Below are 14,731 nucleotides of genomic sequence, written 5' to 3' on the forward strand. Positions count from 1 at the left end.
TTTGAACATGTTACCATGGCAACATAAAGTCATCTTTCATCGTCACAACGAGACACCATTCCTCAATCCATTCAAAGATGCAGATGCTCGACTAATACTGTGCATACAGTTTGTGCACAACCTTGCTCTTACTGGATTTGTATAACTTCTTAACCCTTATCTCCCATTCGTCACCACTCATTGGCTGGTAAACATCCGATTTCCGGTATTTTTGTTTGTACCACTGCAACCGAAAGGGGGCTAACTTCACTCCAACTTCCATATTTCATTTATTGTGCGAGGATATTGCCATAAGGCTGGCACAACACTGGTTTCTGAACTTCACTCCAGGCAGCTCATTTCATGCAGAGTAACCTTTTAAAGACAGTGGACACTGTTGGTAATTGTCAAAGACCAGTCTTCTCACTTGCTGTATCTCAACAAATGCATAAAATAACAAACTGGTGCAAATTTGAGCTCAATCGGTCATCGAAGTTGCGTGATAATAATGAAAGAAAAAACACCCTTGTGTGCTTTCAGATACTTGATTTCGAACCCTCAAATTCTAAATCTGAGGTCTCGAAATCAAATTCATGGAAAATTACTTCGTTCTCAAAAACTACTCCACTTCAGAGGGAACCGTTTCTCACAATGTTTTATACTACCAACCTCTCCCCATTACTTGTTACAACGTAAGGTTTTATGTTAATAATTATTTTCAGTAGTTACAAATAGTACCTTTAAGGTATTTGAGTACATATCGGTGTAAGGGTAAAAACAAATTACAATCAATCTTGGTTGCGACATTTTTGGAGTCGGATTTCCTCATGTTACCATTTGCAGTGCGCGTTTTAGGTGGCGTGTGTGCATGCACTGTGTCTACATTACGTTTAGATTTCCCAGTTGGCAGACCATAGGCAGACAGTCGCCATGTTATCAATCAACCATTCCCGAGATCACTTTCATGTAGTGTTTATGGTGTAATGTCCGTTGTGTTTGTAGAAACTTATCCTCTTGTGTACTGTTCCCCAATCCCAACTTCAACTCCCTTGGTAGTCTTGGTGCAAGAAGTTTCTCGTTTTCCTTTCACGCACAGCGCGGTCAACTCACCAACAGCGCCTGCATGGACCGCCCTACACACTCAACTGACTTAGCCCACTCAACGTCTCGCAGCGGTGAGTGGGCTAAGTCAGGTGGCCGGTGTGTGGGGTGATCGATGCGGTGCTGTTGGTGAGTTGACCGCGCTGTGCGTGAAAGGAAAACGAGAAGCGCCTTGCAACCATCATTTCATCAGAGTCGGTGTTACTCTAAGACACACTCACTAGAACGAGAGAAAAATCAAAGTGGACATCATAGTGACAATGTTTTAGTCTCATAGCTAATGTCATTTAACATTCATGATTAAAATGGAAAAATCAATTTATTGTGGTGGAAGATTATCTGTATTAAACAGTACCTGAATGCAGAGATTTTGTAGTTATTTCTTATTTTTTGTGCACAGGCCAAATTCTGAAACATTAAACAAACATTTATCAAAAAGAACCTCTAATAATGTGCTTAACTTTGATGCAACTTCAATATTATTCATCTGGTAAAAAAAAACCAGAGTATCAAGTATACAATGGCATTTCAACCTTTTTAACGCAAGGTTAGAGATTGAAATTTATTTTTTCCTCTGTCTTGAGGACTGTCTAATGGAAAATGGTTATGAAACAAAACTGAATTCGATCCCTCTTGTACTCTCACTCAACCCCCAGTGTCTTTGTTACGTTGTGCACTCCTCCCCACTTTGCCTACAAATCTCTCTGCTTGCACTAGTTCTCCGAGTTGCCCCCAAATCTGACGTCTTGACCTTTTAACCCTTTTTTGTTCTGCATTTTGTTTGTTTGTGTTTGTTAACTCTAATCCTGCAGTTGACTCCGATCACAGTGAGAATGGATCAGGTAGGTTGCTATGGTTACCACATATGACAAAGCATGAATGGATTCATATTTCAAAATAAAGAACAATTTGTATTGTCTGTAGGAAAAAGTAAGTTTTTTTTTTTTTTCTTTTTTTTACCCTCACGTTTTTGCATGTTCACTGTAATCCACTTTGTAAATTTCTAGTATCTTTGGATCAGAATAATGCTAAATTTGTTATATTTTAAACTTTAAAATTACAGCCCATAATCATATCACTTAATACAAGAAGAACATCATTAAAACATAATACAGGGTTGCATGAAGTCAAACTTGCAAGTATTCACATACAAATATAACTTTAAAGAAACAATTTTTTTGTGGTAAGCAATACTTAGATGTAGGTATTTAAATCATGTATTATGTATTGTTAGTTACTGCATTTACCCTGATTTTGTGCTGTTAACTTATTTGTGTATGTATGTGATTTGGTTTTTGTAGTGATTGATTTATATGTCAACATAATTATTTTTGTTGTTGATTGTATATATCTGATTGTATTTTATACTGTTTGTGATTGTGAGATGCCTGAAGATCCAGAACGTTGGGAAAACTTACTGAGCGGGGGAAAGATACAGAATGGGGAGAGATACAGAACAGGGAAAGGTTATACAATGGGAGAAAGTTACAGAATGGGGGAAGTTCAGTAATTGGGAAGAATTACAGAATGTGAGAGTTACAGAACATGGAAGAGTCACAGAATGGGGAAGTTACAGAACGGGGAAGAGTCACAGATTCGGGAAAAGTTACAGAACGGGGGACAATTGCAGAATGGTGGAAAGTAACAGAATGGGGAGAGTACCACACCGGGGGACAGTTACAGAATGGGGAGAGTTACAGAATGGAGGAAATTTACAGAATGGGGGAGATTTACAGAATGGGGGAAAATTGCAGAAAGGGGTAAAGTTAGAGAGGGGGAAAGTTACAAAATGTGGGGAAATTACAAAATGGGGGAAAGTTTCAGAATGGGGGTAATTTACAGAAAAGGGGAGAGTTACAGAATGGGCGAGAGTAACAGAATGGAGAAAAAATTACAGAATGTGGGAAAGTTACAGAAAGGGGGAGAGTTACAGAAAGGGGGGAGAGTTACAGAAAGTGGGGAGAGTTACAGAATGGGGGAGAGTAACAGAATGGGGAGAGTTACAGAAAGTGGGAAAGGTACAGAATGGGGGAAAGTTACAGAACAGGGGAAAGGTTACCGAATGGGGGAAAGTTACTGCAAGGCGGAGAGTTTAAAGAATGGGAAGAGTTACAGAATGGAGGAAAGTTACAGAATGGAGGAAAGTTACAGAAGGGGGAAAGTTACAGAACAGGGGAAAGTTACAGAACAGGGGGAAATCCAACAAACTCAAAACTTTTCCTCCACAGGTTATCAGTTGTATGGCTAAAATTTTTTCATACAGGTTGAATTCAGTCTAATCTAATCAGCTTGAAATCTGGCTTCTTCTAGAAAAATTATGAAATTTTTCTACCAGTGTAACAAAATGCCTTTGATCAATATGCAAATTAGGTCGCTGATGCTTTCCTAAGCAGGGTATTTTATGGTCAATGAAAATCGATGCTGTTTGTTTCACCTTTGAGTAATAATAATTTGAGCGGGCTGATAAGAGCTGGTTGACTAAACTGGCGAGAACAGACTGCCCTGTGCTTATTTTCACAGTGCCTGTTATGTGCCTGACAAGAACATTTATTGCTATTAAACAAACGATGATTGCGAGTTGTGAGAAACGGCTCCCTCTGAAGCAACGTAGTTTTTGAGAAAGAAGTAATTTTCCGAGAAATTGATTTCGAGACCTCAGATTTAGAGTTTGAGGTCTCGAAATCAAGCATCTGAAAGCACACAATTTTGTGTGACAAGGTGTTTTTTCTTTCTGTTATTTTCTCCCAACTTCGACGACCAATTGAGCTCAAATTTTCTTAGGTTTGTTATTTTATGCATACCTTGAGATACACCAAGTGAGAAGACTGGTCTTTGACAATTACCAATAGTGTCCAGGGTCTTTAAGAAGGCTCAGGTATGACAAAGAAGCACATCTTTTAATCATGGTGACTTGAACTTCCTGTTTGGTTTACACTCACCTGACGATTCAAGTCATATTTCATGCTATTTGTATTTTGATGTGGCATCTCTGTCGTTTGTTTTTTAAGGTTCCCAAGAAGGATGAAGGAGAGAACTTCAACGAACTACCCAAATACTCCTTGGAGAAACTCCAATCAGCCGACCTGCCTGATGATATTGACCATAGCAAGAAGGAGGTAATATAATATAACCACTGATAGTATGGAAATAATGACTGCTATGAGGGGCACAGTTAAAATTATAGGCCCAAGTTGAAGTGAAGCTGAGGGCATAGCCATGGTTTTACATCACCGAGGGCCTTCAAGTTTAACTGTTCCCGATTATTAAGCAGTCAATATTTCTTTTATACACCGAATAAAGATTCTTCTAATCAACAACACTCTGACTATGCATTGAAAGGTCGTCTGCGAAGAAAGGTCGCGCCGTGACACGGAACGCTAGTCGTACATTATACATATCATAGTTGCGTTATTTTCAGAGCGGGCATAGTCACTATGACGTCATCTTGATAGAAAAAGGGGGCATAGCTATTTCCACCACTCCACATTTAACCAATCAGATTAGAGGATTCTATACATGAGGTATATAATAGATTCTACCCGGCTGCCCCCTAGTCATTACCTCACCTCTCAACAAAACTATTCGCCCAGCCTGTAGTTCCTATCGCATACCCCCAATATTCATCATCTTTGATTCACTCCTGTCAGAAACGCCCAAACTTCCCATTCCACACCCCATTTACCAGATGCTACCCTCCTTTACCCGTTTACACCAACCCCACCCCACCCCACCCCACCTCCTTTATAAACTGTACCTGCCACCTACATACCAATCTCTAGATCTCTAATCACAACATCTCCACTGCCATTGCCCTCATTCTTTCCACTACCGTCCTCCCCAACCCCTCTATATTCTGTACTCTCACAAAGCATAGGATTGGAACTGCCTCTAGCTACCGGGCAATTTAGGTGGTCTAGTGGGTAAGACACTGCTATAGAATTGCAAAGGTCATGGGTTCGAATCCCACCCGAGTTATGGGCCCGTGATTTGTATTTTTTTAACAGAACTCGGGGAAAGTACCGAGTATACAGTGCTTTATAAACATCAGTGTTGGTAAAACCAAATATTTGTCTATATCTCTGTTTGCGAGACGGAGGTAATTTTTCACGAATTTGATTTTCGAGACCTCAGAATTAGATTTTCAGGTTTCGAAATCAAGCATCTTAAAGCACACCACTTCATGTGACAAGGGTGTGTTTTTCTTTCATTATTATATTGCAACGTCGATGATCGATTGTGCTCAGATATTTACAGGTTTGTTATTTTATGCATACATGTATGTTGAGATACACCAAGTGAGAAGACTGGTCTTTGACAATTACCAAAGGTGTCCAGTGTCTTTGAGTCTTAGCTTTGACAACTGTAATCTTTGTCAACTGATGCACAAATCTTCTGTTGGATAGTCAGTGGCTGGCAGTCCCTCTCATCACAACCTTTCACTTTCAGACTTTGGTTCACACTGAAACTCACATTTCATCTACTCTGTTACATTCTATAGCTCCCTCACTGGTTTCCACTCATTCTTAGTTCTGAACCACGCCATGTTATATATGACACAACTCATTATTTGACTGTTCCCTTCTACCTCTAACTATAGGCCTTTTCACACTACAAAAAAATCTCTGTGTTGGACACGGATACGATCCGGATAATGTGCACTGACCTTTTCACACTACAACTTTTCAACACGGTGTCGATCCGGATATGGCGCATTATCCGTGTCAAAACCAACCCTGCCCGGGAGATGGGTTGATAAATCTCTATCTGTGTAGAAGATTCCAACACGGATCGAAAGTCGTAGTGTGAACACATCCGGGTTAATTTTCGATCCGTGTTGAGAGTGTGCGTGGCCCCATCCGCGCACACTACATTTGTCCAGCGCGTAAAGAAAAACAGCATACAAAAGGCGCTGCGTACATAAAAAGTAGCCGCGTTCTGCTTCGATCCGTGTAAGACCTTGCAGTGTGAAACGATCGCACAATATCCGGATTGAAAGTTACACGTGTATTACCAAAAAGCTGATTTCGCGCAGAGCTAGTGTGAAAGCGAAGCTGTTTGTATCCGTGTTGAAATTTTACATAACCAACACGGACCCTACCCAGATAAGGTTCGACACGGATAGAAGGTCACTAGTGTGAAAAGGCCTTATATTAGGAATACATGTATTGAGACAATTACAAAGTTGCAGTCCTGGATGGAACTGCTGTTTTATGGTTTCACCCTCTGTAGAATTCTAGGTTAATATAATCTCAATACAGTAGGTCTACATAGTCAAAAAATGAAACTGTAGAACCAAAGTAAGTGCAGGTATACAACACGTTAAACAAACGTCTAGTGCCTGATGGACCTGAGCGCTCTATAAAAAGCCACTATTATTAAAAGAACATGATCAACCCAGCAAGTAGGTACACACATGGTGTTACTGCAAACCAAATACACATTGATACCTCACCATGCAATGCCTCAAATCCCTTTTGAAAACCAAGTAAAAACAAATTCAACATCAGCATTTTTTTCTGTCCATCTTTGTTTTTTCGCAAATGCAGTATTATCTGTCCGCTGCTGACTTTGAGAAGGTCTTCAAGATGAAATTTGAGGCGTACATCAAGTTACCTGGCTGGAAGAGAAACAACTTGCGAAAAACCAACAAGTTATTCTGAGATGGTTTTTGTTTTTTGGGTCTTCACATTTAAAACGGTCACACAATTATGGCTTGTAATTTGACTACTTTACATAGGGCGTAAGAAACCAAGAAAATAATATTTCAAAGAGCCCCTGCATGCGGGATAGAGAATCTAAAAATGTAGCGTTGTTAATTATTCGAGGCAATTGAGTTGAATTTTTAAGCTAGTGTTTTAACAGCCAGATGCTAACCTTGCATGCCACAAAAGGGAATAGGTTTGAGCTTTTTAGAAGTACTCAGGATTCTGTAGTAGCGGTAACTTTATTATTACCTTGTTTTTTAAACAATCAATGCTGATGATCTTATTTTTCAATATCATTCAGAACTCAATAACTACATAAAACTAATACATTTTAAATTTACACGATAGAAAGTCGTTGTATTGTTTGCTGCGGTAAATATTTTGTATGTAGATTTTAAGTTTTTTAAATTTACCTAATGCGAGCAGAAAGATAGTGTGAAGATGGTGATGTTGAAATATTAGTACAAACTCAGATTACTCACATAAGCACATGAATATATAATTCTGTTTTTTTTTAATAAGTTGTCTGGCAAACCTATTTTTCTTACCCTTTGACCTTTACGGAGGTCACTCTTTGACATTTAACCTCCAAGAGGTCATTTTACTAAAGGTTGATTTGGAACCAGCCTCAGGACTATGGTTTCTTCCTATGTCTCAGTAGCCTCGTTTCTTGCTAACCGGCGTAAGGCACAGAAGTGAATCAGTGACGCTACAGCAAAATTGCAGAAAGCAATGGAAGTAATGAATACCGCGGAAAGCAATGGAAGTGTCGAATACCGTACCGATGGCTAAATAGACTTCCAAACAAGTTGTTAAAGTGAGTACGTCACTAAGGTGGAACAAAATGTACGCACTCAAACTTGCTTAAAGTTGATCTAGTTTTAACCGAGAGAAGCCCCATTGACTGTTCCTCTCAAAATCGTGTTGGATTTTCCATTTCAAGAATCGAGCTTGCTTGAAACATTTTTCCAAATGCAATTGCAGACAGCGCGCACTCCTGGTTTGGAAGGTAAACAGACTTTTTTTCTTGTCAATTTTTGTTTAAGTAGCATTATTAGTGAGTTTTATTATATGAATGAATGTGTGTTTTTCTGATGGTGTTTTTTTTTTTATGTGGGGTCAAGTGTATGTTGTGTTGAGCATGTGACAGAGAGAAGTCTCCACAACCAGTAGTTAAAGTCGGTGACATCTTAGAATCCATTGTTGTAATTTTGATGTTTTTATGAGAACCAGTCATCTTTCGGAGCATGAATGCTTTCATCAGAGAATGAAGAGAGAAGCGGACTAAAAAGTGGCCACTGGGCCTTGGCTCTGCTGTCTTTCAAATCTTCACCCCCACTGTCTTTCTTGTTACTCCATTCCAAAGCTCTTTACCCAATTCCTAATCAGGGCCCAATTTTAGAGGGCTGCTTAAGCAAAACATATTGCTTAACAGTTTTCTGCTAAGCAAATATGAGCAGGAGTGCGCAACATCATTTGCTGTACTGAAGTTTGTGGTAGGTTTGTGATACCAGTCACAGACATGTGACATGGTAGTTTAACTGGTTACCTTACTGGTAAGCATAGTTTTGTTGTGCTTAGCTGCTTCATGTGCTTATTTAAGCAGCTCTTTGAAATTGGGCAGGATGTGTTTCTCATGTCCGCTGCTTCTTATTTCACAAAATGAAGATTCTTTCAAAACCTTTTTTTATCCCTTTCTTCCCCGTTTGATTTTCCCTAGTGTGTGCGTGTGTGTGTGTGTATTTACAGGGACAAATTTCAATCTCGGTGAATTTGAAGCTTTCATGAAAAGCTAGTGTTGGATAACAACAAAACAGCGCTAACTCTCAAATGTCATCATAACATGTTTTTGTTTAATAGAGTGCCTTTGTATAGAGTCCGTTCACAAACACAGAAAGTCTTGATATAAGAGTGGTGTTTTAATCCATTATGATAAATGCAGAATTGTCTTTTATTATGGGTGCGTTCGATTAGCTTCCCTGGGTCGACCCCGTGGTGCTCACTCGGGTGAGCCCCTGACGAGAACTAATCGAACGATCGTGCTCGCCCTCTCGTGGTGAAGCCATGCACCTCGGGTCACCCCCAAGTGACCCATTCCACAAGCAGGACACTGGGGGCTGACCCGGGTGAGCCCCTGGAATGACGTCAAAGCTATTCGAACGTACCGGGGGCAGACCGGGGTCGACCCAGGGAAGCTAAACGAACGCACCCAATATACTCAAATGTGAATGCTGTTTGAAGGATAATACTATTTGGAGTGAGTGTTTGAAGTTCATTCTTCATGTCGATGAAGGAATTATATTTTTAAAATGCAATTAGAGAATGAAATGTGTATTATAGCAGAAAGAAAAAGTATAGCAAAATAATATTCACGTGATTATTCAGAGTAAAGCTTTTAGAGATAGATTTTACGAATTAAGTTTTGATAAATTTTTACCGAGGAAAACAAGATTTGCAATTAAGACAAACAAATCTTTACTAACAGAAATTTTCCCGAGACAGAAAGTAGTTTTTGAAATCATGCGAAGCTTCTAATATTGTTTATCTAATCCAACTCTTTGTACGCGAGTATTTTAGCCAATAATTTCACATGTTTGTGCCGATATATTTATGACCTACATTTTGATCGTTGGTTGAGGGATTACTGTACATAATCATCTTGAGATGGGATACTTAATTTTTTTTTATCATAAAAATTTTGAGCTTTCTCGAAACTGCTTAAAATGAAATGCCTTGTATCATACAATTTGGAAGGTACGTTTAATCAAATCAAGGATCTATGGAATCAGTAATAAATCAAATGCCTTTTTTCTATCAAGGAATGCTGATATGTTTTATACCAACTGTTCAGGAAAAAATGTACATGTGAAAATGCTGTGAGACTTATACTTAAAAAAAACCATAATCATCTGGAACATTTAAATGAACTAGTTGTATTTTATGAAATTGCCTTTTTCAAAAACTTTCTTGTTTGAATGGTGGTAACGTTTGGCATCTTTATTACAGTTAAAGTCTGTTTTTTCGATTATCCCGTTTTAGTTAAGTGTTTGCTCTATAGTATCAATAAGTTTTTATTTTGGAAAATTTCGAATTAGTTTTGTTTTGGTTTGTATATTTGGTGAAATGTTTATAGATAGATAGGGGCCTACTTTAATACTTGATAGGCCTATAAAGCCCTATGGGATACTTGAGCAGAGATGTTTTACATGGTGATGGTAATAGAAAAAGGTAAACATTGAAACCAAAATATTTGTGAGTGGAGTATAATTGTGCACTCAAATAACATATTTCTGTGCTGCTGTCAAATATTTTTCAAATCCATAGTTTATTACTACCGATTATGAATACATCATATTACATGAGGTTCTCCGGAAAATCTAATCTGATAATCTCTTAAAAGCCATTTTCATGAAATTTTAATTGGTTTATGTCTTTGTGACAATCCAGTTTTTCAATTCAAAATTCTTGCCACAAATTCTTAAAATTGTGCAGGACACTTATTTCATCCCCAGAATTGAGACCTTTCTAAGATGGCGTCACTATTTCATCACAGCCATGCTGGAGTATTTACACATAACAATATAAATGTACACGATATACTGTGCTATGAAACGCAACTCCACATGGCGATGCTAGAGAAAAGTGACATCAGTTGGCAGGTTCTACAGAATACACAACTTATAACCGGAAAATGTATTTTCATTCGATCCAAAATATAGTAGAGAAAAGTAGCTACCTGACTTAAGCTAAGATTTGGCTGCTTGTTCCCCCCATGTATTGTATCTTTAACTCTTCTCGTTTGTTTGAGAGATTATTACTGCATGTGTTTTGGTTCTGCAATGCCGTATAGATATAAAGTTAGTTATGCCATGCCATGGAAAAGTTCCTTGAAATAAACCAACTAAGAGTATGCATTATTGTATTGACAATCTCAGATTCATTATTTTGGGTTTTTGCTTGGAAACTAAAAACTAGACATTATGTGCTCGTCTTTAAAGACACTGGACACTATTGGTAATGACTCAAAATTATTACCATAAAACCTTTACTTGTATGTGGAGAGGTTGATAGTATAAAACATTGTGGGAAATGGCTCCCTCTGAAGTAACGTAGTTTTCGAGAAAGAAGTAATTTTTCACGAACTTGATTTCGAGACCTCATCAAAATTAGATTTTGAGGTCTCGAAATCAAGCATCTGAAAGTACACAACTTCGTGTGACAAGAGTGTTCTTTCATTATTATCTCGCAACTTCGACGGCCAATTGAGCTCAAATTGTCACTGGTTTGTTGTTTTATGCGTATGCTGAGATACACTGGTGAGGAGACTGGTCTTTGTTTGACAATAACCAATAGTGTCCAGTGTCTTTAAGTCAAATACAAAGCTTTTCCTTTGAAGTTTTCCGACTCATTGCTTTAGTTATAAGACCATTCGCCTTTGACTGGCCCTTTTTTGACTTTAAGTGTTCCCCAAAACCTAAACCTGATCAACATTCTGACTGAATCGAAAACTTATTTTAAACCCGACCCTAACCTTTACCTTCATTCTAGCTAAGGACCCTTATTCGTGCCCCAACCCCACCTGGTTCGGTTCAGAAGTTGACATTTTTAAATATGAACTTCCTGTTTGGACCGGAAGGAAGGTCAGAAAGGGGGCACGTTTTTGCTAAATTGCTAAATGTGCCATAAGCTACAATATGGCACACAAATTATGACTTGATGACAAGTTAAATTACATTTAAAGTTCCTGTTTTGGACCGGAAGGCAGGGTCATGGGGTCACGTTTTTATTAAATGTCGAATATGTCATAAGCTACAATATGTTTTTTTTTAATATTCAAAATGGAAAAGGGGGAAAAACCTTTACCCTTTACCGTTTTTGTTTTTTTAATCTTCAAAAGGAAAAACGAAAAACAAATCCTTTACCCGTTACCCTTTTTTAATCTTCAAAAAGGAAAAAGGGAAAAATAAACCCTTTACCCATTACCTTTTTTATAATCTTCAAAAGGAAAACGAAAAACAACCCTTTACCCGTTACCCTTTTTTAATCTTCAAAAAAGAAAAAGGGAAAACGAAAAACAAACCCTCTAACCGTTACCCTTTTTTAATCTTCACAATGGAAATTGGGGGAAAAAACTTGTACCCATAACCCTTTTTTTAATCTTCAAAAGGAAAAACGAGAAACAAACCCTCTACCCGCTACCTTTTTTAATCTTCAAAAAGGAAAAAGGGAAAATAAACCCTTTACCCGTTACCCTTTTTAATCTTCAAAAGGAAAAACGAGAAACAAACCCTCTACCCGCTACAATTTTTTAATCTTCAAAAAGGAAAAACGTGAAAACAAACCCTTTACCCATTACCCATTTTTTAATCTTCAAAAGGAAAAACGAGAAACAAACCCTCTACCCGCTACCTTTTTTTAATCTTCAAAAAGGAAAAAGTAAAACAAACCCTTCACCCATTACCCTTTTTTAATCTTCAAAAGGAAAAACGAAAAACAAACCCTCAACCCGTTACCCTTTTGTAATCTTCAAAAAGGAAACAGGGAAACACAAGCCCTTAACCCATTACCCTTTTTTTTATCTTCAAAAGAAAAAACGAAATACAAACCCGGTAAACCCTTTACCGTTTTTTAATTGCCTCTTTGGCGTTCCATGACATGATCACTGGTAAAGGGTTTCGTTTGCGTTTTTCCTTTCCGTGGATTCCAAAACGGTAAAAGGAAAAGGGTTTGCTTTTTCCTTTTCCTGCTCGAAAATTTTCAAAATGAAAAGGGTAAAGGGAATCGGTTTGTTACGATTTCCTTACAAACATTTCGGAGAGGGGAAAGGGAACAAGGTTCGTTTTTCCAAGTTATTTACATTTTAAAAGGTTTTTTTTTGTGGAGGGGGTTCACATCCCAGGCTCCGCCCCCTGAGGATACAACCGTGGTTGGCATCTTGACGTCGCTCAGAGAATGTGCAGCCTGAAACACTGAAAGACATGCGGGCCGTCAGGCACCAGTTTAGTCGCCATTTTACTTCAAGAAACGTGGTTGAGTGAAGACATCGCCGAACACATTCAATCGATTTCTGGTCAGACATTTCTTTAACTTTTGGCGGACAGTTCCGTCGCTATAATTCTGGCAAAACTAACACAGGTGAGTTGATAGGTATCTTTGTGGAAAATTGAATTGTTAGGCCTATTGAATGTATTTGTTTGTGCTTTTATTTTATTTTTCACGGGGCGCAACATTTGAAAACCAAAGTGTCAACTCGCCGTCAAATCGCCGTCTATTGGTGGCTATGAACCAATAGGAGTGAAGTGGCGAGGACAAAGGATGTTTAGTATGAAAGGATGGGTTACTGGACCATAAAAGTGGTAAATGTATTTAAGACCTATATTTATATACCCATGCTTACCAAACTTTAATGTCTTAATGTTTAAGACCTATATTTAAATACCCATGCATACCAAACTTTAATGTCTTAATGTTTCACCTCAAGCAATTTGTGAACATTGCAACAACAACAAAGTGAATGTTTTAATATAATGTAGATCTGTAAAATTAAAATTAACCTTTTTTGTGTGTAAACTTTTGAATTTACTTAAAGGCAGTGGACACTATTGGTACTTACTCAAAAGAATTATCATCATAAAACCTTACTTGATTACGAGTAGTGGGGAGAGGTTGATGGTATAAAACATTGTGAGAAACAGCTCCCTCTGAAGTGACGTAGTTTTCGAGAAAGAAGTTATTTTCCACGAATTTGATTTCGAGACCTCAAGTTTAGAATTTGAGGTCTCGAAATCAAGCATCAGAAAGCACACTTTTTCTTCTTTCATTATTATCTCGCAAATTCGACGACCGATTGAGCTCAAATTTCCACAGGTTTGTTATTTTATGCATATGTTGAGATACACCAACTGTGAAGACTAGTCTTTGACAATTACCAATAGTGTCCACTGTCTTTAAATGGTTTTGGTTTTGATTTTAATTTGTATTTCTCTAATTTTTACCGTTGAAATGTTATTATATAGCCGTGTGTGTTTATCCCTTTTGCTCTAAAATGCACAAGACCTTGTGTATTTATCAAACTTTTGCTCTAAAAATGTACAATCTGCAGCCTTGTGTATTAATTGTCTAATTTTGCTCTAAAATGCGCAAGGCTATTATAGCCTTTTTCAAGCACCATTTTGACAAGTTCACAAGGCTAAAGCCTCATAGATTTTTTCAAGCAAAATTTGACAAGATCACATGGCCTTACAGCCTTGCAAACCTTTTCAAGCAAAATTTGACAAGTTCACAAGGCTTTAGCCTTGCAAACCTTTTCAAGCAAAATTTGACAAGTTCACAAGGCTATAGCCTTATAAAAAAAATCAAGCAAAGTTTGACAAGTTCACAAGCCTTGTAAATCTTTTCGCTCGAAAAAAATCACAAGGCTATAATAGCTTATGAACTTTTCGCTTTTGGAAAAAAAAATCATAAGGCTAGCCTTGTGAACTTTTCGCTCCAAAAAATCATACGGCTCTATATAATACAAATGCTAGACCTTACCCCTAATAGTTTTTTAAGTTTCGCCCCAACTTTCAAGTAAAAATAAAAAAAACACCTCTTCCTAATAATTGCTTCAAATATTATTATTGGCTTCTGTTCAATACAAAAAGGCTTCAGAAAAGCATACTGCATCATGAAGAGCACAACATCGCACCTTAACAACAAAATAGGCAAAAGTTGAGATAAGTGCTGGCCTCACCCCCAATGCTTCTTTCAAATTTCGGCCAAATAAAAGGATGCCGTTCGTACTACGTCCGCGCATGCACATCGAGCAAGGCATGCTGGGGGAAAATGGCGCGGCGAGATCATAGAGCTAGAGTGCGTTTTGGCGACCCCAACCAAAACTGTTTCGGTTGTTGGTCGTTGGTTCTGCTGTTCAGACTGATCGCTAACCGAGTTGTGAGCTCGGTTAC

The 14,731-nt window shown here is 38.1% G+C and overlaps 1 protein-coding gene across 2 annotated transcripts in view; it reads left to right on the forward strand.

Moving 5' to 3' along the window:
- The window catches only part of LOC117291838 (advillin-like), a 57,261-nt gene extending 48,632 nt beyond the window's left edge, over positions 1 to 8,629 (forward strand). The window contains exons 22-24 of one of the 2 annotated variants that reach the window (XM_033773770.1): positions 1,893 to 1,922; positions 4,089 to 4,196; positions 6,627 to 8,629. In XM_033773770.1, coding sequence (XP_033629661.1) covers positions 1,893 to 1,922; positions 4,089 to 4,196; positions 6,627 to 6,740 — 252 coding nt within the window. In that variant the 3' untranslated portion in view covers positions 6,741 to 8,629. The remainder of the gene's footprint in view (positions 1 to 1,892; positions 1,923 to 4,088; positions 4,197 to 6,626) is intronic. The other variant, XM_033773771.1, reaches the window with a different exon arrangement.
- Positions 8,630 to 14,731: the final 6,102 nt, after the last annotated feature.

The sequence above is a fragment of the Asterias rubens genome, chromosome 6 (genome assembly GCF_902459465.1).
Source record: "Asterias rubens chromosome 6, eAstRub1.3, whole genome shotgun sequence".
Lineage (NCBI taxonomy): Eukaryota > Metazoa > Echinodermata > Asteroidea > Forcipulatida > Asteriidae > Asterias > Asterias rubens.